This window comes from Cyprinus carpio, chromosome A9 (assembly GCF_018340385.1).
Source record: "Cyprinus carpio isolate SPL01 chromosome A9, ASM1834038v1, whole genome shotgun sequence".
In the NCBI taxonomy this organism is placed as follows: Eukaryota; Metazoa; Chordata; class Actinopteri; order Cypriniformes; family Cyprinidae; genus Cyprinus; species Cyprinus carpio.
The window spans coordinates 12,292,932-12,319,800 of NC_056580.1; the positions used below are offsets into that span (position 1 = coordinate 12,292,932).

The following is a 26,869-nucleotide window of genomic DNA, read 5'->3' on the forward strand; positions in this document are numbered from 1 at the left end:
AATTTGATCCACATGGCCGTCTCTTTCTTCTTTATTTCAAAGAGAACAGCAGGATCAATCCTTTGTTTTTACACATTTATTTTTACACATATTGACTTTCAAAAAAAAACCTTTTTGGGTTTCTCTTTATCTCAAGCCCATGATTATAATAGAGGGTAAAATAATAAGGCATGAAAAAAAAACTGTTTTTTTTTTCATCCTTTCTGTATGAAATTGTTAAACTATCCATGAAATTGTGTGTAAGTGTTAAACTATTAAACATTAAACTAATAAAATACATAAACAAAAAACAAATTATATACATAAATAAATAATAAAATGTGTAAAAAAACTAATAAAATACATAAATAAACATGCAAATGTGTAGATCAATAATTTGTTGTGAAGGTCAAATCTATGATAATTTCTAAATTGGGATCCATCATATACTGTATGATGTCATTTCAAAACCACAAACAAAAGCAACAAAACATGCTTGATTTTTTCAAGAAACATACAGAGGACTTATAATGTTTATTTAATTAGTTTTATGTGCTTGGCACTTGTATTTACAGTCTTAAAAGCCTAAAACATTATTTGTTCATTACTCCCACACTATTTAAATTCAACGTACACTGGCCATATAATTGCTTAGCATTTAAATATATTCATTTACAAACACTCCAAAGAATATACCTTGTCTTCCTATGGTTTTTATCCACACAACAATTTAAAACCTATGTGCTTTGCGTGCATTAACTATTGCTCATATGTTTATATTTTCCACTCAGGATATGGTTAAGCCTTTTCCAAACCAACAGGCAAAGGTTCAGTATTTCAGTACAGATTGACAGAACCATACAGAGACCCTGTTATTAAAAAAGGACTTTACTTTGCCATCCTGAGACCCCTGATCTCTGAAAGAGTCAGTAAGCTTACAACATTGCATCATGACCCCATGACAAGCATGATATATTATCAACAGCAAAAACGTAATACTGACAACACTTATTCGCTCACAGTTTTGAGGACATTGTATTCATGTTCTGGCTGATGGCTCTTGTTCTTGTGGGATATTTAAAGGGGCCATTATTCCTGGCATTATTGCACCAAATATGAATCCTCATTAGAATCCATTTTCTAAAAATCAGACCTTAGTTAATTTAGTTCAGTTCTGCACATTGTTGAGGTCGGCAACAGTCATTTTGGAAGGGATATTTTTAGCTTTTATATCCATTCAATTTGACGGCACGCCATGTGATGAACACAAGTAACACTTTAACTCTATTTTAGTCTGACGATTGATAAAGCGTATGTGTAATAAGTCCACATTGAACAGCTTGTGTCACCAATGCCACAATGGCAAAAAGCTCACGCAATATATCAGACATTTTGAATAATAAAACTCTGAAAACCCAGTAACTCTGAGCAAAAAACTGCAGCAGCTGTTCCTGTTTGGTGTTTTGACCTGTTTTTGGTTTATTTTCAATGGCTTCAAACCATGTGCATGGACATCTGTGAAGAGGAGCCATACTGGCGGCCATCACAGCTGCCAGCCCCCTGTTGGCTGCCGGCAGGGTTGCCGATCATGTGCATACTGTCCATGCCGCTGTTGGACAGGTACTGACGTTCGGCAAATGCTCCAGCGGAGGTGGAGGAGCACAGTAAGCCACCCTGAGGCTTTTCCGGGCTGGCTGCCAGGCGCGGTGAGGCCGGGAAGTTGTATCCATACAGGTTGTAGGGATTGTGTAGGGAAAAGGTGTTATATGTGCTCTGCTGCACATGATGATGGCTCCCAGAGAACATGTGGGCAGAGGAAGGGGATGAGCCGGATGAAGCTGATGGCCCAGAGGTGGAGCTCGCCCCTGCCTGCATTACATACTGCAGTTGGGACGCTGGAAAAGAGGCCAGCTGACTTCCATATGCATCCATCTTACCTCCGCCGCTGCCACCGCTGCTGTTACCAGCAGCCAATGAGGTGTGAGCCCCTCCCTGCATTCCAGCAGCGATGAGAGAAGAAGTCCTCTGAGGCAAGAAGGAATCTGAAGCCTGGGCAGAGGTAACAGCGCCTCCTGTGGTCTGGAGGCGGCTGTAGGAGCCGTCAGCAAGTCCTCCGTAGCCCTGCAAGGCAGCCATGTTGCTCCTGGCACATGCGGGGTACTCAGACAAGCCCAGGTTACACAGCTGGCTCTCCCTGCAGCCCACATTGAAGGTGTTGGGTGCCAGATGGAAAGTAGGAGGGGAGCAGGAAGGGGAGAGAAGGTGTGTCGCACCGGAGGGAGATGGAGTGCCATTGCTGGAGGTAGTGGGAGAGGTGCCAGTGCTCCCTCCTGAAAAACAGAGTCAGCAAACATTCAGAAACATCCAAACCCCAAAGACACACTGTTGATACACGTTCCTATGCATGAAGAATAAGTGCACACACAAGAGGAAAACGGTGAGACACAGCCAACTCTGAAAACACACACACTGTCCAACAATCACACCAAGAGCGTATCTCTTATTTCATCCCATGGACCACGAGCAGTCACCATGGCACCTTTGGGAGAGCACTTCGTCTGGTTACAAGAGAGGCCTGTTCAAACCTGGCAAGTGCTATTCTACATTCATCATTTCAGCAAATAATAATAAAAACCTTATTTAATCAAAAAATACACATGGTTTCCACAAAAAATATTAAACAGCAACTGTTTTCAGCATTGATGATAATAATAAGAAATGTTTCTTGAGCAGCAATTCAGCATTTTATAATAATTACTGAAGGATCATGTGACACTGAAGACTGGAGTAATGATGCTGAAAATTCAGGAATAAATTTACAACAAAATATATATATATGATATATATATATATATATATATATATATATATATATATATATATATATATATAAAAAAAAACTGTTATTAGTTTAGTTGTAGTAAAAATGATAATGATAATAATAATAATAATAATTCACAATATAACAGTTTTTACTGTATTTTCTGATCAAATAAATGCTAATTTCAAAAGGGCCCCAAACTTTTAATTAAAGTGTACATTCATAAACCATGGGTTAACTTGTTCTTTGCAGTGTCAGTGTGATTTATTGGATGAAAACAGTATGTAGCCTGTATAAATAATGGCTTGTCTCGCTCTAGCACATCAGCTGGGCTTATATATGCCTGGCTGTACCATTCAGTTTGTACTCAATAAACTTTTCGGACCAAAACCCTCTGTTCTTCACTCAAAAACATCAATCAATGAGGCAAGCGCTGTTCAGTTTATGATTGGTTGTTTGTTGCGAAACAACTCCTCTTTGTTTAACAATGTATACATTTGGCATCACAATACGGGGTTAACTCTGTGTGAGACATTGGTTTTCCTGGGGTTGAAAGCAGGTTTAAAAAGACAATAACCAGAGGTTACACACTGTGTGAAAAGCCCATCACATGTCAGCTACAATCATCTTGAGGATAATGTGACAAATGTTGAATGCAAATGTGGCTTGAGTTTCATAATAGCATGTCTGGTCAACAGAGCATTGGCCGTCTTTTCTCAGTATGACAGGCAGCATTTGAACATTTGTTCATAGAGGAAAAAAAAATCACTGGCACATATGCACAGTGAATAAGTCAAACACTTGGAACTGAATGATAGCACTGGGATATCTACCACATATTTCTTTATTAATGAGAAGTTGGCCAGCACTCAGTTTGTTGTTTTGAAAATGTAGTCTGCTCTACAGTTCGGAATGGGAAAGAAACTAAATAATTCAGAACTCTATTGGCTGTGGCTTGGGCCAGCTCCATATGAGTTCAATAATACAACTGAGTTCTGGTTCGCTCTATGTGGTTCTGTTCTGTTGGCTGAGGGAAAGGAGACCTCACGGTGATGTCATGTTTTCCCCCTATTGTCAGGCTGGGGTGAGAGAGGCTTCAGTGGTGCTTTGAGAACAATTAATCACTCCAATAGATCTGCATGTAGTTCTTGAGGGCAATCAGTTTGGGGCTGCTAAGGTAGGGGCAGAGGGAGAGTGCACAACGTTTTGTCAGCCGTGTGAGAACCTTAATTAACATTTAATCTGTTTTGTGAAGTTTGTGATGACAAACAGATGTCTACTAAGACATAATACTGTGCTCACATTACTCTGACCTTATGACAGGAGAAAAAAAGTAGTTGCATCAACATTTGATCATCTGGGCCATAACACTGTTTTAGTGATCAGACACAAAAATCACAGGAATACTTTTGAATGACTGTATCTGTCATCATTTATTCACTATAATGCCATTTCAGGTTTCAAAACAAATAAGATGTACCATAAATGTACCATAAAAGTGGTCTATACATTTTGTGTAGTGTATGTGTATGCAAGTCTTCTGAAATCATATGATCAATCATGTGAGAAACTGACTGAAATGTATGTTGTTATTCACTAATAATCTTTACCAGAATATTAAATCAGTGAGTTGAACTTGAGAACTGGAACAGTTCAATTAGTGAATGAATCATTTGTTGCGTACCAAATCAACCAGTTCAAAAAGATCAGACTGAAAATAATTATTTACAAGTTGCTTCATTAGGGAATAATGATTTTAATTTTATTTTTTAAATAATGAATTTTTGACTCTTTCTTACATAAAGCTATAATGTGGTTTAATTTTAGGGTGAACTGTTTTGTTAAGGCATTGAAGAAGGGAAATACTATTTGATCTGTCGAACAGACATATAGACAAACTCACTCTTGGACACAAAAACCCAAGATTGTCCAACTTGTCCCACCCATTGCAAAGCTCTCTGCAGGCTTAGAGTCATTCATAAATCCACTGTGGTGTGGTGTGATTATTGTGGCCACACAGTAACTTTAAACATGATTTATGAAACAATATTTCCAAAGCCTCTGTTATCCAAGTAGGCATGTTAAAAACATTTCCACTCACAGAAACCATGCACATACCTTGCTGTTTCTGCATGTTTGTGAAGTCTTCAAACGTCAGCGTCCTCACTGGTGGTCTCCAAAAAGCATACGTCTCCATTATTGCCTCCAACCCAGTCCTGCATGAGGGATAGTGGCAGAGAAAGCCGGAAGAAGAGACGTGAGATGGCAGAGAAAACAGGTAAGCCATCCAGATTATGCACATGAGACAGCGGCAAAGGGGGACAAAAAAGAGGGGGAGTTTAAGGAAACTGGAGCAGGTTTTTACTGTGCACATAAATCTGGGTGATGTTTCATCTGTGCTCTGTACACGGCTCCCCTTCCTGTGTGATTTATTCCTCTTTGCAGCTCTGCATCGGTCCTCGCCGTGCAGCTTAAGCGGCAGTAATTCTCCCCTCCTTTCTGCTTGTTAGTGAGACGCTCTAATGACTTACTGAAGCACTGGCTGAGACTGAATCCAAATACTGGTCACCAAATGAAAGTCTTTTTCTCTTTAATATAATACATCAGCAATAAGACTGATTGTGATTTACATTAAAATACTGATTTATATCTTGGTTAAGCATAATTGATTCCACCAATCATCAAATGCTTACATTACAACTTAATCTGCGGTTTTTGTAAACTGCATGGGAAGAGAAGGATCCAGTGCATAAATGGAACTGTGGTTACTTTGTGACTGATCAACCGTTTTATTGTATGAAAAGGTCTTTTATTAGCATTAGTTTTATAAGGATATATGTGTGAGGGCAAGAGCATTTTCTATATATATCTTACTCCTGAATAATCTTTTCATCTCTATTTTTCTGCAATGAAAATCTAACGCTAGTTCATAAATCAGGCGGTCTATTGTTTGAAAAATGAAAAAAGATGTCTCAAATATCTGTGGCGATAATACTCTCCAGATGGAAGCCTGCTTTCAAGTGCTGAGGGTCTGTCTCAGACTTTTTTGCAGTTTATGACCGTTCTGACTCACATCTTATAGAGACGGAGCAATGAAGTGCACGGAAATACAGCGAGAGGGAAAGAAAGACAAGTGAAAGGGTGGACAAGATTGAGGGAAAGGAGTTTAAAAAGCAAGAAAAGGAAAGCCCTCAATCAGATCGCTTTATCACAGATCGACTAGGTTTTCTTGGCAATCGAACGAGGGAGTGATTTTAATGTAGCAGGATGTGGGATTAGGAGGGATCTCCTGGGGTTCATATCAATATGAAAGGACACTGCCGAGATATGTGTGTATTTGCACACACAGCATGGACAATAAGGAGCAAGGGTAAGATTTCCTGAAAATCTACCTGTTTCTCCCTGAGTCCCGGAATCCTTTGGCAAATGGGTTGCGGTCGATCTTTAGACGGGTAATCTGTTACAAGAGAAGAAGTCCAAAACAGACTCATTTAATAATATTTTGACATATTCAGACACTTTTAACATATCACTTTAATAATAAACATAAAAAAACATATTTTTTCAATTTGTGTGTTTTGAAACTGATGCATTATATAGTTTTAGTTTGGGGTTCACAATATATTGGTACTACATTGGTTATTGGTTAATGTTAGAGTTTTTTTCAATATAATTTATTAGTATATGTCAATTATTGATGTGCATTTAAAGGTTATATATATTTAAATGTGCATGATAATTTTCCCCTATTTTTACATTTAGAATATTATAGTGTTCTGATGCATAAATTCACTTGTATAATATAAAACATTGATTTTAAAATTTAATTTTGGTCTTTAGTGTTTGTCATTCAGTCAAAATACTATATAATTTAAATATTGATAATTTATCATTTATCAGCCATAACACAAAAATAATTATTTTAGTGCATCCCTAGTTGTATATTGCCCATTAACACATGAACTATTTGTTTCAAAGTCACAATGGTGCTGTACACTGACAGTCAGTAATGGACCTGTTGGTTCTGGTAGGCTGTGACCGTGGTGAAGACGGTCTCTGGGAAGCTGAACGTCTTTACTCCTTCCCCGGTAGGAACAGGTTTGGTTGGAGAGAGCTCGCTGCTGAAGTCTTTCCGGATCACATGGACACGTGGCTGATATTTGTGCATCGAGTGCAGGATGATCTAGAAATAAAGTAAGTCATATCATCAGCTACGCCACCACAACCACAACAGCACATTTCTGCAGCTGTGTGGATTAAATGTCTATGACATAGTGAGGCTGTGAATATCAAAGCTGCTTAGTCTAATAAGAGAACATGCTGTCTCACAGTGTGTACACATGTCGATGAGATATGAATCAGGCCAACTCGAGGGTGAGTATCTCACACTGATGTGTTGGCGTCAGAGCATGGAGGCTGTAGCCTTCCCTCCGGCCCTTAGTCTGTTTCTAATTACTCCCAGTGTCGATGTGTGTCTCCTGGGTCCACCACAACCGAGGAGGTCAGGCAAAAGAAGAGAGGCTTTTGCAAAACAGCTTGATGACAGTAAATTTAATATTCAAGCTCCCCCAAATGCACAGCCCAGGAGATCCCAGTGCTGCCCAAGGCCAGACAACACCAGCTCAATGAAGACCAACTGCAGAGAGGAAGTGTTCAAAGCCACACTGCTGTAATTCCACAGATCCAAGATATTCAGGGTTTCAGAACATTGTCTGGGGCCAAAAAGGAATTTACGGGTGATATCTGAGCACAAAAAAGGAACGTTATGAGTGCGAAGTTACACTATGCTGAACCAAACAACTAACTAAAGCTGCTAAAGTATATATAAGTTGTGAAACTTATTTATATACACACACAATAATATATATAATATATAATATATAATATTTACATTATAATATATAATATTTAAAATATTTGAATTTATATATATATATATATATATATATATATATATATATATATATATATATATATATATATATATATATATATATATATGTATGTTACACACACTCTCTCTCTCTCTCTCTCTCGCTCTGTTTTACACTTACATTCATTTATATATATATATATATATATAAATATAATTTATATATATAGGATTTCAATCCTCTTTGCGATGAAACTGCAATCTAAATTATTTTTTTGCGGTTCGTATATTCCATGGCGGTGAGGTCCCACACAGGACATTCCAGGGTTAACTTCAATTCCGGCCCTCGTTTGCCCTCCAGGCGAACAAAAAATAAAGTCTCTTTTTACGAGGTTGTGGTATAAGAAAAGTCCCTCTCTCCTCTTCCTGAAAAACATAAGCCTGCTGCAGTTGTAACACCCATATGTTATTACATTTGTCAGAATACTCGAGTGATAGCATCAGTGACTCGAGTCAAAACAGCCCCATATGCAGAGGAGATCCAGTAGAGCAGCGAAGTTCGCAGATGTGGCCTAAGGCAACTGTTTTACCCACACCAACCCTGCATCTAAAATACTGATACTGCATCTCTCTGTAAAGAATACGCAGCATGTCATGTGCAATTATTCTATATTCTCTGCACTTTACAGCACCATTCTACTGGTCATGAGCAGATGACTGGCTACTCTACATAGATTAAAAGTGGATAGTCACATTAATCAAAACAATATTGCTCTGTTTCAGACAAGAAAAATACATTGTTTAACTTAAATTGAGTAAAACTTTACCATGCAATAAACATTCTTGCACACATTTTTTTTTTCAAATCAGGATTTTCAACCCTTCAATACCACACAATACACTGTGACACTCAACAGCCACATATTTAAAGAAATAAATGCATTCTAAGTTAACATCACATGATTTATAACTTAATAGGGTTACCAACACAACACCACCAATACTAACAACATAGTATTAACATGAAATTAATATTTAGTGAGAATTATTTATGCCACAATGGAAATTCGATATGAATAATGAATAATGTATTGGATTGAATAATTTCCATTTTGCATATTAAAATTGATTGCATGCAATTAAATGAAGAATTATGTTACAATAGCTTAGAGACCCCAAGCAAAAAAGTTATACTACACTGCAAAACAATCACCTATCAAAGTGCACGTCTACCTTTTGTTAAAACAGAAGGATTGAGTTTGGAGTTTCGAGGATTGCCAACTTGGTTTTGATTTAGTATATCAATATGTATGTAATATAAATTTTATATATCCATTGATTAATACCAATTAGACAATAAATGCTAACCTTAAGTATGAATTTTATTTTTTACATTTATACACTGAGTTTTCTTGGACCACAAACATAAAAAACACACAGTTAATCTCAAAACACGAGGAAGCATTGAACGAAAACAAGAGGGCTTAGCCTTTAAAACCACACTGAGCAAATTAAGCACATTTTTCTTGTGGATCTCATTATTCTGGACAGAGCTGGATGTCTCACCCCATCTCTCACTCTCACAGAATGATAACCATGACAACCTAATAAAACATGCCGGGGATGAGAGTGTCCTCTGATGGTCTGATAATAAAATCATCCCTGTACACTCACTCCTTTAGTACAATGGCTCAGACCACAGCCAGGCACAAGACAGTCACACTCCAACAGTGACACAAAAACCAAAGGTTCGCAGGACAACTTGAAAACAATTCATATATGATGCGGGAAAAAAAAGAATGTATTTCCAAAATATAACATGTGCATACATTCCATATGTTTTCAGCTGTCTGTGTTCAGCACAAACACATTGGGAATATCAGTCACGTACAATAAAATCAATCTTTTTCCAGTTTTGCCAGTTCTTCAGAGAATACACTGAATCATTATTTTCTTGCTGGAGAGAACATACAGATGTCTTTTGGGGAGATGGGGGTGGGGTGTAATCTATCAACTAGTGTGTGTTATGAATACGTTGATGTGGATAAGCAAGTAAATGCACCGTCTCCTCACTCTTTTACTTTATATTTGTAATCAAATAAATTTTTTTGGGGTCAGTAAAATTTATAAGAACAAAATTCTCAAAAAATCTTCACAATTTAAAATAATTGTTTTCTGTTTTTATCATTAAAATATAATTTATTCCTGTGATGCAAAGCTGAATTTTTAGTAGGCATTACCCCAGTCTTCAGTGTCACATGATCCTTCAGAAATCATTCTAATATGTGACCCTGGACTACAAAGCCAGTCTTAAGTGTCAATTTTTCGAAATTGAGATTTATATATCATCTAAAAAGCTGAATAAATAGGTTTTCCATTGATGTATGTTTTGGATAGGATAGGACAATATTTGGCCGAGATACAACTATTTGAAAATCTGTAATCTGAGAGTGCAAAGAAATCAAAATACTGAGAAAATCACCTTAAAAGTTGTCCAGATGAAGGTCTTAGCAATGCATATTACTTATCAAAAATGAAGTTTTGATATATTTATGGTAGGAAATTTACTAAATATCTTCCTAGAACATGATCTTTACTTAATATCCTAATAAGTTTTGGCATAAAAGAAAAATCTATAATTTTGACCCATACAATGTATTTTTGGCTACTGCTACAAATACACCCCAGAGATTTAAGACTGGTTTTGTGGTCCATAAGAGGCATTTCTTATTATCAGTGTTGACACATTTTCAGGATTGTTAGAAAGCATTCATTTGAAATATAAGTCTTAATAAATGTCTTTACTATCACATTTGATCAATTTAGTGTTTTAAATATTAAACAGGGAATAAAAGTATAAATGTCTTTAAAAAAAAAAAATTTGACAGACCTCAAACCTTTAAACAGTAGCATATGTTTATCTATTGACATCAATATTACATTAACTGTTATTAAATGTACACTCACATGGCCTTGATCTTCCAGCTCATTGTTGGTGAGCTTGAGTTTGTCAAAGCTGACCACTTGTCTCATCCAGGTGTCTCCTGAAGCCAGTGAATCCGGGTGGATGTAGACCCTGGGCGGCACTGGAGAATCAGCGTTTCCCGCCACCATCCACTTTGAGCTGTGATACACATACCTGTAAAAATGAGCATGTAATTGCCATGATACTCTGTTCCCATGGCATATGATTCAGTGTTGATAATACCAAAAATTACTAATGTGCTCATGCTTTCAACTTTTGATTGTTCAATACACTTCTAACAGACCATACAAATTCAAGATGAATTGAATCCTTGTTTGTTGTTTTGGACTGTTAAAAACACACATTCTAAAATGTAAGCAAAAATATTTTTACATGAACGTAATTAATGGAAAGCATTAAAATGGTTTTGATTGATGTGTCTTTGGGCACTGCTAAAGTCCTGTTAGCAGGGCATTCCCTCAGCTGACTGCCTGAGGCACAGCTGGATGCCTTTAATTCTGGCCATGCGCACAGTTGAAAGTGCTTAAATGCAATGCCTCTGCCAAAGTCATCACCCAGCTCTCAGACATGAACAAAACTCTCATTTGGCCCCTTTTGTTATTGCTTGGCAGCATTAAACATCCTCCGTGTCTGTCTTATTCTCTCCCAGAGCACCCCACTACTACAGACATGAATGTGCATGGCGTGCACGTGTGTTCATGCACATTAATCTGTTGATCTAAAGTTAAATCGATAAATGCCATATTTATCTATACAAAATGTGTGCTTTAACAAAAACACTTTCACGTTGTCTGTCCTTTCGCACACACGCATATAGTACCAGGCAATTTCCTGTTTGGAGTCCTGTTTAGGGTTATGCTCTATGTAGCAGGAAAAGTGTTAAAGAGAAGGGAAACCTAAGACCAAAAATGGCTGGAAATTTGATTAGCCCTCTTTCATCTTTCATAATCTGCCATCTGGCACTGGCACAATCAATAAAGATCCAACTTTATGTGACACCTTTTTGGACAGATGGTGGAGCGACTGCCCATTAGAGTCCAGCAATTTTTAACACATGTAGTACACTGTACACTGTATGCAGAAGCATTTACATATATTTAGATGAAGGAGAAAAGCAAAAATTGGGTTGTTATAACTGCAAGGACTTTTCAGTCTAATACAGAAACAAGACAGTAAGGTTAAACATTATACATGTACACATAACAAAACCATTTTTTTTCCTTCTAATTAGTTCACTTCGGATTTGCTTGAGCACTTAAATAATAGCAAATAATCCAACTATATATTGGGTTACTTTACTGACAAAGTAAGTGATACTCTATAGTGTGGAGCATGTGCGCTGCATTTACGTCAAGTTGAGTTTGCACCATATTCATTTAATGTGTGTATTAGTGTGCATATAAAATAAGAAGAAAAAGACGAGCATGCCCATGACAGCTGGACAAAGAAAATAAAAAAAGAACAAACAGGGCAACACCTAGATGGAGAAAGGGAAAGGCAGCCAGCGCACAAAAGATATTTGTGAATAAATTAGCTAGAAAGAGCCTGCAACAGAAATCTGAAAATCTGGGCTGCTCCGTATTTTCCTACTTCTTCTCTCAAATATATGCCATACCAAATGGCCACATTAAAGAGAAAAGTAATTCAAGTAACACGTAAAGAAAGATTTAACAAGTCTAGTATAAACTCTATGTCCCTTGAAAAGGGCAGTGCGCCTAAATAAAGTGAGTAAATTCCAATAAAGGCTGCATTTCCAGACCCGAGCCCTCAAGACACATGAGGCATTCCAGTGACAGCTCTTTGCTCCATTTGCAAAGCCTTGTGGTAAATTCTCCAGCCAGGAAGAAAATCCTACTTAATTTTACAAGATCTTTTGGCTTCTAAAATCCTCCATGATATTTGGGGGCTCTAAATGGCTGTCTTCGAGGCCAGTCCCTGAATGGCTGTGGTTTTATTTTCAGTAAATGCATACACTGTTCTTGTTCTTGTTTATTTATATAGCACCATTTAAAACACAACCAAGGTTGAATCAAAGTGCTTTACATAAAACGTACAAGAATGGAAACAAACATCGACAACATAAAATCCCACATCGACATATAAAACACCACAACTAATCATTTTATGCTACCAACATTAGGTGTACTTTCAGCAGTTTCTTAAAGATAGACAGTGATTTGGCAGACCTGATCCGCAGGGGCATCTCATTCCAAAGTTTTGGCCCTATCACAGCAAAGGCTTGATTGCCTTTATATAGGCGATTTGTTCTAGGCACTACAAGTAAATTTTGATTCTCTGATTATAGTGTTCTAGGAGGATTATATGGGATTAAAACGTTTCCCAAATACGATGGGGCCTGGTTGTTTAAAGATTTGAACACGAACAATAAAATTTTATATTTAATTCTAAAATGGACCGGGAGCCAATTTAAAGAACCTAACTCAGGGGTAATTGATTCATATTCCTTTACCTTTTTTAGTAACCTCGCTGCAGCATTTTGTACTGATTGTAGTGAGACAAAGATGTGGCAGTGATACCAGAATACAAAGAATTACAGAAATCCAACCATGAAAGAATAAAGGTATGGATTACTCTTTCAAAATCTATGTTTGTTAAGAACGGTTTTACTTTGGCTAATAAACACAAATTATAGAAACCAACCCAAACCACTGAGTTAATTTGCTTATCTAATTTTAAGTTATTATCAGTTAGGAAGCCTAAATCTCTCACTGTTTTTTTTTTTTTTTTTTTTCAAATACGGTGCCAGAGGGCTCGAATCTAATAATTTTTTTGTGGAGTTATTTGAATGGCTAAAATCAATGACCTCTGTTTTTTCCTCATTCAGCATATTCGCCATCCAATGTTTGATGTCCTTTAAACACTCTAGAAATTAATCAAATTAATTTGTGGAATGTCTAATTGGTAAATACATTTGTGTGTCATCGGCATAACAGTGAAATGATACTCCATACTTTCTAAAAATGCTGCCCAGAGGGAGCAAGTATAGAGAAAAAAGTAAATAATCTATAATCTAAATATAATTGAACTGGAAGATTATTGCGTTGTTCACTAAAGTGTCACAATGTAATTAACACAGTAATATCCACAAAGTTGAGAAATGAGAAATATATGAGGAAATGTTGGGTTTCTCAAATTGCTGCATAAATTGTAGAAGACATAGAAACACATTTTATGTAAATGTGATGCACTGATGTATGACTAATGAAAAATATATCCTCCTTTTGCTTCTAATCCCTTGAAACAGAGTAAAGATTTCAGCCATTTCCAGTTCTCAGACATCAGCATGTGGGACTAAAGCATAAACACAACACAAATAGTTTCACTGAATACAAAGAAAAATCAGATGCGTTTATGGATTCATGGTGATTATAGGAAGAAACAAGACAAGCTTACCAATTGTATGTTGACCATTAGGTCTTTATTATTTACTACTAAATAAAAATCAACTTAATTAGGGAAGACTTAACAAGTTTGTAACATGGCACATGTAATTATAGAAAGGACAAGTGTACTACTGCAATCTGTACATGCAGGCATTAGCTGCATTCAAGTAAAGCTTGTCTGTAAGCATGTGTGATGGAAAGTTGTCATGGTGAGAGTAAAATCACAGGGACACATTACACCACCTTTAATGCTGATACGGCAACTCTGTCAGGGTTGCCATCAGTTTTGCTTATTCATGTAAATCTCCCACCCCAAGGGGGATCAGCTTCCCAGTTTATTGACAAATTTCCAGTTAATTTTGTTATTTTCCTCCTTTCTCACAGCATGCTAACAGCCCTACACACTCTCTGAAGCAGTGCTTACCTGTATCTTTTGTTGTCCACTGGTACAATGTCCATGGCAATGTAATACTGCTGATGTGGATCCAGTCCCACAATTTTCACTCTCATAGCAGGGAACATTCTCCTGAAACAAAACAGATTGTAATTAATGTTTATTTTTTGTTGGCATCCAGGGAACTGTTCTTAGCTGGTTCAAATCATATTTAACAAATAGAAGTTTCTCTGTCAGATTAGGTCATTTTTCTTTGTTGCCTGCTAAACTTTCCTGTGGAGTGCCACAGGGTTCTATTCTCGCACCCATTCTTTTTTTCTTTGTATTTACTTCCTTTGGGCTCTATTTTCAGAAAGCATGGTGTATCATTTTGCTGCTATGCAGATGATACCCAAATTTATCTACCTTTGAAACGAAATAAACATGCTGCTCTGGAATCTGTTTTTGCATGCCTGGATGAAGTGAAAACGTGGTTCTCTCAAAATGTTTTATTTTTAAATGAATCAAAAACCGAGGTTATAGTCTTTGGCCCTAGTGAATATTAAGGGAGCAGAAGTATCGACCTGGACTACCTTGCTCCTTTTACTTCATCCTGTATTAAGAAACTAGGTGTTTTCTGGGATCAGAGTCTTAAATTTGATAAACAAACAAATGCAGTTATTAGTTCCTGTTTTTTTTTTCAGCTACGCCTTCTCTCCAAAATTAAATATTTTCTCTCTGTGAAAACTTTAGAGATTGCTATCCATGTGGTCATTACATCTCGCTTGGACTGCTGCAACTCTCTTTATCTTGGCATTTCTAAATCTTCCATCGCTCATCTCCAATTACAAAACACTGCTGCTAAATTCCTCAAAGGAAAACGTAAATTTGATCACATTACTCCAATTTTGAAATCGTTGCATTGGTTACCTGTGCATCTTAGAATTGAGATCAAAATTCTTCTCTATGTTTTTAAATCTATAAATATTCTGGTACCGAGCTATCTATCTGATCAACTTTATCGATACAATCCTACACAAAATCTGAGGTCTGGTGATCAAAGACTTCTCTCTGTCCCCAGATCATGGTTAAAGCATAGAGGGGATAGAGCCTTTGCGGTTGCTGGCCCTAAGCTGTGGAACAGCCTTCTAGCCTATATTAGATTGGCACAGTCTTTAAATTTTTTTAAATCATCTCTTAAAACCTATTTCTTTTCTTTGGCTTTTAATTCATTGTGAGTTTATGGCATGAATCTGTGGGTGGCCATGTGTTCTATGTCTTTGTTTGTTCAGCACTTTGGTCAGCCATGCTTGCTATTTTTAAATGTGCTATATACATAAAACAAACTTGAAACTTGAAACTTAATTAACAAGTCTAATTATATACACACAGTGATAGCATTGACAAATACATAAAATGATTGCTAAAAGTAAGAAAAAGTGAAATTATAAAAATAATGATTTACAAAATGTTGATAAGATGAATTAAATTAAGTCAATGAATTAAATCATTTAAATAAGAATAGCCTGTTACAGTGATTTATATTATATTGAAAAATACAACACTGACACAAACAAAATCATACAAAAATAAAATAAAATAAATGATTTTAATCTTTGAATGTGATTAGATTGTCTTGTTGACTGTTAGCAAATAGTAGCAGGACTCAAATATATATTTGGTCAATTAAAAAAAAGATATAAAGAAAATATATAAAAGCTAGAAAAACAGACTAAAAATGTCTATAAAATAGTTCAAACAAACTAAATAAACTGAACAAAGGGGCCATATTTAAAAAAGTGACTCATGTCTAACAAGACATTTTTGGCTAATTCCTCAAGTTACACTTCAAAAGCAACTTCTTTGTCTTTTCATTTAAACGTCATAAATCTCTTTGTTCATAATGAGAGAAAAGTGTCTGGTCGCTCACCCCCTACACCTCTAAATTTATAGGGTTTTTATTAGCAGGGGCATAAAATACATGCGGCTATTCATGAAGTCTCGCCTTAAAATCAGAGTAATTATTATTTCAGGCTCTATTTTTGACAAATCATACAAAAGAAGAGCATACTGTATAACTTGTTAAATAGTTTGGACACGAGTTACTTTGTTTGATAAAGGGTTCTGGTGAAAACAGAATTGTTTACTGTTCCAACGAAAAATAACTACACTCTGGATTTATTGCAGCAGTGCGAAGAACCGGAAGAAATGGTCTATTGATTAGGAAAACATCATGCAGTGTAGGCCCAAGCAATGCATTTGAGTGAGAAATTTTAATAGTCTGAGCAAACCTTTATTATGCTAATTTTAGAATTCAGATTTACCTTTTTTTTTTTTTTAGAAATAAAAATGTTTTCTTGTTGCTTTTTATCTTTGTGTTTGTTAATATTCGTTATCGTTACCAAACATTTTAAACGCATCATTCTCTAGGGGGAATAAGTTTTGTACACAATTATGAAAATAAAATAATAAAAAGACAATCTAATAATTCTTCACTTCAATAATTCTTCTAGACAAGGAATTACACCAATAAATGGAGACATGTTTCATGCTGGTTGGATCATAAAGTGTAAAAATGGCACGGAAATATCTGGCAATATCTGGTGCAGAGAAAAAAAAGGGGGCGAAAGGTCTTACTGTAAACTGTGCAGCAGGTTAGTTATATGCTCGGTTTGGGCTGTGATTGACTCTCAAAAGAGCAAGAAAACGAAGAACATATTTCAAATTTATTAATTATAAACAGTTGATATAAGGCTGATTAAGTAGCGTAATAGTCCTATCGTAGTTCGCCATGAACATAGGTTGTGGTTTGTAATTAGGTACTTCTGCCCCTATATGTGTAAGACAATTAGCGCCCACAGAGTTTTCATGTTTTCAGGCCCCCTTTGCCAAACAATGGTACTCTATGTTACTTTGAGTTTTTTTGCGCATGTCAAAAAGAAAAAGGAGAACACCCATGCTATGTATTAGTCTATGGCAAATGTCTGAGATGATAAAAAGTTAAGTTTTATATAAATAAAATAGGCCTAACTAGAATTTAAATGTAGGCTAGGCTGTTTGCTGGCTTAATACATTTTCGAAAAAGCTTCATCTCATTTTCAAGAAACAACTAAAAAAATTAGGCTACGTCAATATGTTTTATTGGTTTATTGACCATAAAAATGTAACCATCAAGCAAAAATCAAATTTCAGTTAATATTTAAACAAACAAAAAAGTCTTCAAATAGGTTTTTATGCCGCACTGATTTTAATTTGAATATTCATCACAAAATGATTGACTTCTTATTATTAAGGAATATTAATGAAATAATATGCCAAATACTTATGCCTTTTAATTAGACTTTTATTGTAGGCCTATTACAAACCTTAACATGTTGGTGAATCCAAAGTTTATATCTTAATCTGCTTTTTTAAATAGTCGGACATGATTGTTTATCGTAGGCTGTATGTATCTTTCAGATGTCTGATTTCACGTTCCACACGATTTTATAGGCCCTATGTTTGTTTAAATTTGGTTAAACATAGCTACTACCTATAACAGAGACATGAATAAAAATGTAAAATATATATGCTGTCCACTGTCTGATCCAATGTTGAACTTCTCCCCCATAAATTAGATTTTTACATTTTATAAAAGCTTTACCTTCCTGCCTTTGTAATGATCATTTCTGTGCCAATGTCGTGGAAGCGTTTCCACAGGTCAGCGCACTGCAGCTCCACCTGGATCTCCTCCATAGAGGCTGAGGGTGAAGGGTCGCAGGGGGTAGGAGTCAGGTCCGCCGGGGAGCCAAACGAGCAGGACGTCCTCTCCGCCAGACCCTCGCCGTCAGAGCCAGGGCTGGCCTCTGAATCTACAAAGAATAAATAAAATCATTATAAACCCCGGCACCACGAAGGAGGCCTCGGGAGGCCTGTTGACAATATAGAACCTGATCACCTGCAGCCCTAAAGGATAACGACTTGGATTCGCTCAGACCAGTAGGCTTTGGATCACAGCCTGTGAATGTTAAATGAAAAAAAAAAATACAGCAAAATAAATAAAGTGGAAAGTCTGATTCAGCACCTTGGCTCTAGAATATTTCTTAGTGTTTTCTGAAAATACATGGTGTGTGATGATTTTGGACACGAGCAGACTAATGACATTTTCCCCAGTGATTATTGTCTGAAAAGTAGCCTACAATTAACGAAAAATAAAATTCACAGGACGAATAAAAGATAGTTCATTATAAATTATATTTATAAACGAAATTGTCAATAAAGTAAGTTATTTCGAAGGGCGTTTTGATCGCAAAATCCTCATGCCCTAAAGTTCTTTGCTGTTTTCATGTTTTAGAGGAAACTGACAATCGTGCAGAAAATCTAGAAGAAGAAAAAACTATAAAATGTATTAATTTTTGTCTTGCGTTTGAAAATAAAATTACTATCATTAGAACTACCACATCAAAAACAACTAATTTAAACAAGTTTGAATTAGCCTACCAAAATGTGTAGGCTACGCACAGTAATGAGATTAAGGACAAAAGTAAAAGCAGATATATGCTATGAGGCCTGATAAAAGGCTAAATAAGTGAGTTAGAAAACTCAAAAGAAATCGATGTATTGTGTTTAATTAAGCTATCTACAGATTTTATTATTCAGGCGTCTACATAACATACAAAGGTTGCTGAAATGAGCAGGACTGTTTTGGCGGCAGGCAACATGCAAATGACGCTGTGCAATCATAAGGAGCAGAGACTGGCTAGCAGCCCGGGCCAAACCACCAGCACCCTCTGAGGCCACGGGGAAGAGGTCACGGAGCCCTAAAGCCCGAGTCAAAGAGAGTCAGACTTTTCATCAACCTCATGAGAGATTCAGTCAGCGTAATTACAGTAATGAAGCCCATCGTCTCTATCACGAGCAGGCATGTCCTCAGCTCCATCCAAACCCGTCAATGTGCTGTCGTTTCTGAGCTGCTGTCATTGCCATTCCACAACTCTAATGCCCTCTGCCAGAGTTACTTACGACATAACACAACAAACTACCAGCGTCTGCTGAACACTACAAACTATAACTGAACACTTCGAAATAAGGCAGTGACAATTTGACAAAAAAATCTAAACTTCACCTTTAACATGGACAAGGTTACACTGCTGACTAATCAGTCAACTGTCCTGGAGTTCATTAGGTTACTTCGAACAAATGACGTGTTCTGTCATTTATGACTGCGCAGTGAATGCGTAAAAATGGAATCTGTGTCAATGTGGTGTCTCTGAGTTCACGCAATAAGGGGAAAAACAAACACATAATCTGAATAATAGCAGATTAATATTTCTTCTGCCGGTTGATACTGCAGCACACTACTTTCACGTCAACAAACTCATTTCGCCGTATAGAGCTTGAACTAGTTGTGAATGACCTATTTTTTCTTGGGACAGAGGCAAACTAAGCATGAAATTGCAGCGTAACCCAATCCACCAGGAACAGAACCACCTGTTTCCGCTGGACTTCATTCAGTCTCATGTAAGAGGGAGGTAATAAAAATAAAGATTAAGACTCCTTTTAAATGTACGCATCTGTCGTCTTTTATTTTGACTCTGTCTCTCTGGGAATTATGCAAGCGAGGGATAAAAATATGGTTTAAATGACACCGAAGGAACGTCATTTAGAAAAACTATACAAAACTATATAATCTAACATCAGGTCAGACTTTAGGAGAATTCAGTAAGTATTTATTAAATAACTTCAAGACTTCGTTGAGTATGAACACATAATTCATGATGTAATATTTTCATTAACATTATAGACCTCTTACTATTAATATTTGGTTAAACACACAAAACTCTGTCCATATCCAATGATTAATTAAAGTAAAAAGCGCAATATTTGATTTGTTTATTTTTGGCAAAACATCTTTGTTTGTGAAAAGCCCAATGAGCAAACCTATAAAGTCATTTTACATTAAACTGTCAATTATGTGCTTATTACAATGTCTATATTTATAAGCCTATCTAAAATATAATGTAAAAATATGTAGTGGGTAAAATCAAGAATGTCCCTAATTACATTTTAAAGGTCAAAATTATTCTTAACATTCTAATTTACAACTTTTACGATTTACGATTAAAAACAAAAAATCATGTTGATTAAACGCCGCTAAAACACTGATGTCTAAAAGACTTTGAAATGCATTTAAAAATAATTAACTAAATTAAAAGTTTATGGTTAAATATTTTTCTCTTTAATTTAATCAAGATTGGATGTATAGAACTATATGGCCTATTGTTGTTCAAAGTCGTAGAATTGTTTCCATTTGTGTTCACCCAAAGAGAAGCAGAAACTTACTCAAATGCAGAATTGAGTCATCCGTGTCTGGATATCAACCTCAGATGAGAAATTCATCTGTGTGCACGCGCGTGGAACAAGATAATATCTCGATCGACGTATTTAGATCAACTGAAATTATAGTGCCATTTAATTAAATTACAATCTATTCTTGTCCTTTTTCCGGTCGTGTAGCAAAAAAGAAAAAAAGAAAAAAGATGTTCTGTTCTGTTCTATTTATGAACTCTCTGTTTTGGCCAAATAAGAACATGAACATTGTGCAGTTAAGTTAAAATGCTTTTAATAAATAATTCAAATATTTATACGGATTTACCATGCAACCTGTTAGTGCCTTTTTATTACAGAATACCTAAAGGTCTACGTTTAGCTTATTAAACGCACATATATGTTTTCTGTAGGCCTATAAGTCGCACCAATAGTTTACAGTTCGACGTGAAAATTTCTGCTGTAGGCCTAAATGTCGTTTTAGTATGATAATATAATATCTGCACACATGGAGGCCTGTGTGACCTGTTGGCCCAGAATGTTTAATCTCAAAGAAATCAGATCAAATCTTGTTCATTATTTAAAATAATAATAATAATAATAAATAAATAAAATTAAATTAAATTGATTGTTATAAGGATATTCACCTGTCGCAATTTTCGTCCTCCTCTGACAAATGCTGCACTTTGGTTTCAGAATGGCCGAACTAACTTCTGTCTATCTGTGCTCACCATTATTTTTTAAATGAGGCGAAGAGTCATTTTAAATCCAACGTCAATAGTGGGCTATATATGAATATGTACAGAATGATCAGTCAGCAGTCTGTTGTGTGGAACTTAATGTTCTACCTAATGACAAATGTTTCTGAAGCGAGACTAATGAAGTGATGACTAACGTTGCAACAGTTGAACTACAGCGACGAAACAAAGAACACACGCACGCACACATACATACACACACACACACACACACACGTGCGTGAGCGCCTGCAAGCGTGAACTCACAAGAGCGCTTATCTTTTGAAACGATCTGTATACGGGCATAACAGGCACAAATTGGCATCTATCTATAGGGAACAGTTTCAAACTCGGTGTTATGTTTTTCAAATAATTTGTATATAGGCCTACGCTTCTTTTGACCTAATAAGACATAAGAGAAAGATTTGACAATTGTTAGGCCCTAGGTGCACATCATGGATTAGCCGAGATTTAACCCATGCACACTAAATTTGTATGAATTCGGAATTAAAACACCGATCCTTTTCTTGACGAATAGTCACACGTTACAAATGTTCTATTGTAGAATACAATTTTGTACTTTAAAACAATGAAAGCTGTGGTATTCCAAAACGTTTTATCTGCCATGAATAATTGTTGTTGAAGACTTTCTTTTGGATTTGTCTCTTTAAAAAAGAAAAAAAAAAAGGACTTTAATTTTATATTTCACTGACATAGAAATACCGTCTTTAACTAGTTTGTGCAAAATAATTTAATAATAAAAAAACTTTCAGATATTGTGTAATATTAAAAATAAATATTGATTTAATGAATTAAAATGATATTTTGCCTCACTGCATAGGCTATATGCAGGTCTATAAACACGCCTATAATTGAAACATTTTATTCCATGGAAAAACGCTAGTCTGCAGATGCGGTCAAAAGTTATAGCCTATGGGATGTTCATGACAATTCAGTTTGCAATGGCATCACGCACTAACCCGGATCGATATCCAGACAATTAGCAGGATCCTCGCCGTCTCCCAATTGTCCGTTGCTCGCGAGGCTCTCCATAGACAGCTCCAGTTCCTTTTCTTCCCAGCCCCGGAGCTTCCGCTTCTTGTTTGTCCCGATCAGGGCTTCTACCGAAAAGGCGTGCGCTCGTGAACTCAGAGCGGCAGCGGATCGTCTCCTGTCACTCATCTCTCCCACTGCAAATCCAACGGAGGATAAATAGAAACTCCGTCCGGGCGGCACGCGCAGGAATGCCGCACGCGCAAAAATGTTTATAATAGGTGGATTTAGGTCTCCGGTGACGACGGTAATCCAAACCCAAGTCTAATTTATGCCCTTTAAAGTCTTAAAAATAAAAGAACCCATTCCCAATGAATAGACGTTTGGCTCAGTACCTTGTCCGAGAAGATAGTTTGTTAATATATATCGATGTTTTGAGTCTCCGTCCAACTTCTCTGCGTCTCTTTTTCTGTTGTTGAGTCCTCTCTGATCGATATTCACTTGTGGAAAACTTTTTTCGAAGCGTTAAGGGCAACCCTCTCAGTTTGTCAAGCCCAGCACGACCAATGGGAAACGCAGAAAGGGAAAGAGCCAAAATATGTCGTCCAATGGAAGAAGAGGAAAATAACAAGCATGGTGGAGAAATTCTAAACTGGAATTTGGAGATGGCCATCTTACAGTAAATTAACCTCAGTTGAATTAACAAGCAGATAAAGTTCGATCTGTTCTGAAAATATTTGTTTGTGTTCCTGCGGCGAAAAAAAATCGATCCGTTTTTAGGCTACGCGATAAATAGCCTCATTTCAACAGTAAGCCTATTTCTTTCTAATAATAATAATAATAATAATAATTGTCATTAGTCCCCGGTGGGTCATCTTAAAATATCTGGTTGATTAAGCAACCTATTTGACCTTTAAAAATGCTTTTGGTTATAAATTTGCACACATAAAAATTTTTCTCCGTAAATTACATGTCTGGTTATAAGCTTGATTGCGTTTTCCGTTTTGACTAATGCATATTTTGGTTAGCATTAAACTTGATAAATACCACAAGAAAACTACACCTACTGGTCTAAGACTTTATAGGTGCATTTCTAATAGATTTCCCTTAAAGTTTTCTTGGACTCCACAAAACTGAATCCGTTTATTATAAATAAAGATTTCTTTTGCATAAAAAAAAAAGTGTGAAAGTGACGTGACATTCAGCCAAGTATGGTGACCCATACTCAGAATTCGTGCTCTGCATTTAACCCATCCGAAGTGCACACACACAGAGCAGTGAACACACACACACACTGTGAAACACACCCGGAGCAGTGGGCAGCCATTTATGCTGCGGCGCCCGGGGAGCAGTTGGGGGTTTGGTGCCTTTGCTCAAGGGCACCTAAGTCATGGTATTGAAGGTGGAGAGAGGAACTGTACATGCACTCCCCCCACCTACAATCCTTCCGGCTCGAGACTCGAACTCACAACCCTTCGATTGGGAGCACTGTTGTACACGTGTTCACAAACGACTTCCCCATAACGAAATAGCATCACCTTGTGTATGCTATATGTTCAGCACCAATGCGTTCACTGTTAAACAAATGTTAAATTTCACTGTAATCAATAACTGAAAACAAGTGCACGTGTGAATGTGTGGGATTTCTAGGTTTAATTTGAGACGGAATGCTGTTGTAATTAAGCTTCATATAAAATTGTCAAGAGCATATTAACAGGAGTCCAACTGGCTCCTGGAATCTGGGTTGTTGGTTTAAATGGAAGTTTTATCTTCGTAGTGTAATAAAATGAAAAGCAATATGATACATGGCACGTTAACGTGATAATCTTTATAAAAAGATAAATAGCCAGGGCATTAAAACCATGCTATATTGTTTCATGCTTTTTAATCAGATGGTTTCCAAACAATTAACAACATATATTAATATGCCTATTACTAAAATTGATAAGTGCCCAAACAATGACAATAGGCTAAATGGATTAATGTTTAGCTTATTTATAAAAGTTTTGTTTATTGTGTAGAACAAAATAACGAATAATAATTAAAGTTTTATTGCCAAATAATAAAATAACGACAAATTTGTAAACTATAAAGCTGTTGGACTGAATAAAACCACATTCAGCATTAGATACAAATCAATAAATATTTAATATAACATAATTATTTAAAAATAAGATTTCAAATTAAGACATGAAAAACGACTATGAAATTATAGTACATTTTAAGAAATGTACTTATAAATGTAGGCTACTGTAAAGAAACTTTGTGTTTGTGAAACTCAATGTCTAGGCTTTGATTGCTTAACTCAAGTGGCTGATAATAAAATGCAGAAGTTCATGTAGCCTCCCTCTATTAAAGTATAAACCCTGCTTGAGGTTTATATCTTTTAATACTTTATTTTAATTATATTGAATTGTTTTAATTGAATTACATTTATTTTCTTTATCAAATTCGTCGTTGAAATGGCTATGAAGCGCAAAGCCAGCACTGTGCCCACATATTATTTACCAATGAGCTGATTTACGCTGTAACTTACTTTAGTTTAACCCGTTTTATATGCGAGATCCTGTAAGATTTTACTTTGAAACGGTATTCAAAACCTTTTAATTTGTTTCGTTTTCAGTTATATTTCCTTAGAGAGGGATTTAGGATTCGGTAGTTTCATTGCGTTTATAAATAGGCATAGCTAGTTCTTAACGTGCTTTATTCTGTAAACTGAATATTTTCCTTTTCCATAACTCATTTACCTATTTAATTGTTTACTGATTTATTAGTGATGATGCTCTCAATTAAATAAGGTGTGGATAGAATAGGCTACACTCAGTCTTGTTTTGAATGCCTCGCCAAAATAAATAAATAAATAAATAAACAAAAAAATAAAATTAAGCCAATAATAAATAAAAAATGAAAAAAAACCTTTTTTGTAAAATGAAGATCTGAAGGAAGACCGGCTATTGATGCGGTAGGCTAAATCTCATTAGACGGACTCGGCTTTACTCTGTCTGGATTAAACGTTTCCAAAACACGGAATCCTTTCCCAAGAAAAAGTTAATAAGCCGGTTTGACAGCAGTGCCATTATTGTTTCGTCAATGAATGCAGTATATTTGATGATTGTTAACGCTTAATTAAAGAAAAAAGGCTGACCCCCTGCCCTCATAAAAAGAGCCAAAGGGCTCACAGCATTCACATCGCATGAGCCACTAACACAGCATACACTTGACCGAGCATCGCTTGGTTTAGCACACTGTCCATGGATTATGATAAAACACCTACTAAATGTCGGACACGTTTTGTTATCGTTTTACTCATTATTTTACTTGCGGAATCAAATAATGGCAAGCAAGCATGGTAGCACTTTAGTTACTATTTCTATTTTGCTGAACATATGGAGTTTATAGTATAGCGACAAAGCTGGCACAAACCTCATCTGCTAAAAATAGCGCATTTGAACAAGCCGAAAACTAATAACACATCAGAGCAAAGAGTAACGTGAAATACTGTCAAGTTGCTCCTTGCCATTCATTCGCCTACATTATAGAGAGCGAAAAAAGCTGCTCTAAACAAACGATTCATTTTGCTGGACTGATCATTAATTGCACCGTGGAACGACCAGCCTAACCTTCCCACCTAATCTTCCCATATTTCCTTAAATTCAGAACCCAGTTTAGAGAATAATGCATGTTTGTGCAGCACATGACGATGGAAACCTTTTCAATTGCAGTTTAAAGAATCAGAGAAAATGCGGGTAGAGTTAACCATGTTTTCTCATTCCATGATTTATGATGACTTCTGCTAGAATTATTTCAGCACAAAGTAGTTTATAAAGCTAAAGTCAAGCAGGAAACATTTTTTTAAGTGAATTTAAGAAGGTCTATATGAAAGACATCGGATTTGAACGTCTTTCCAATTTCAAATTAAATCCATAACTCATGATTTAAAAAAAAAAAAAAAAAAAAAAAAAAAAAGTCATATACAACAAATCAATTCTGGCCTGTGTATCTTTCATATTTTAGTTATAGGCTATATTTTTTGAGTAGGCCTCAGTAATAGACTCCTGGCTACTTTTATTCTTTAAAAGGTAGACAGGAGCATATAAGTTTTGTATAACATAATAATTAGACTAAGTGCATCAATTCTGGTAATGCATGGAATTTTCTAACATATTTTACTAATTGCCCTGCCTTATAATTTTTCTAATGGACAGACATCTTGCCACCTCTTCACAGATTTTTTCTTACAAGGGAAAAAACTGTGCAATACAATTAAAACATTATCCTTACACAAGCACAAATTGCTCCATCGCTCCATTCATGGATAGTGCATGTATGAGGTGCCTACTATGTCAACTAGTGGCTCTGAGCAGACTTTGGAAAGAGCTGGCTATTGCAGTTTCTCC

The 26,869-nt window shown here is 36.1% G+C and overlaps 1 protein-coding gene across 1 annotated transcript; it reads right to left on the reverse strand.

Moving 5' to 3' along the window:
• Positions 1–496: 496 nt before the first annotated feature.
• Positions 497–22,988, reverse strand: LOC109064553 (T-box transcription factor TBX15-like). The gene is made up of 8 exons (XM_042763493.1): positions 22,460–22,988; positions 18,080–18,287; positions 14,488–14,589; positions 10,641–10,812; positions 6,816–6,983; positions 6,193–6,257; positions 4,919–5,016; positions 497–2,309 (listed from the first exon to the last, which is right to left on the reverse strand). Exons 1-8 carry the CDS (start codon positions 22,659–22,661, stop codon positions 1,474–1,476), a joined length of 1,851 nt encoding a protein of 616 aa, XP_042619427.1. The 5' UTR covers positions 22,662–22,988; the 3' UTR covers positions 497–1,473.
• Between the last annotated feature and the right edge of the window lie 3,881 nt (positions 22,989–26,869).

Bases quoted from the DNA above. Each gene is read 5' to 3' on its own strand.
- LOC109064553 (XM_042763493.1), bottom strand. From the start codon at position 22,661: ATGAGTGACAGGAGACGATCCGCTGCCGCTCTGAGTTCACGAGCGCAC. The intron at 5,017-6,192 runs GTAGATTTTCAG...TCCCTCATGCAG, and splicing joins CGGGACTCAGGGAGAAACAG to GACTGGGTTGGAGGCAATAA. The intron at 2,310-4,918 runs GTATGTGCATGG...TCTGTTTTTCAG, and splicing joins AAACATGCAGAAACAGCAAG to GAGGGAGCACTGGCACCTCT.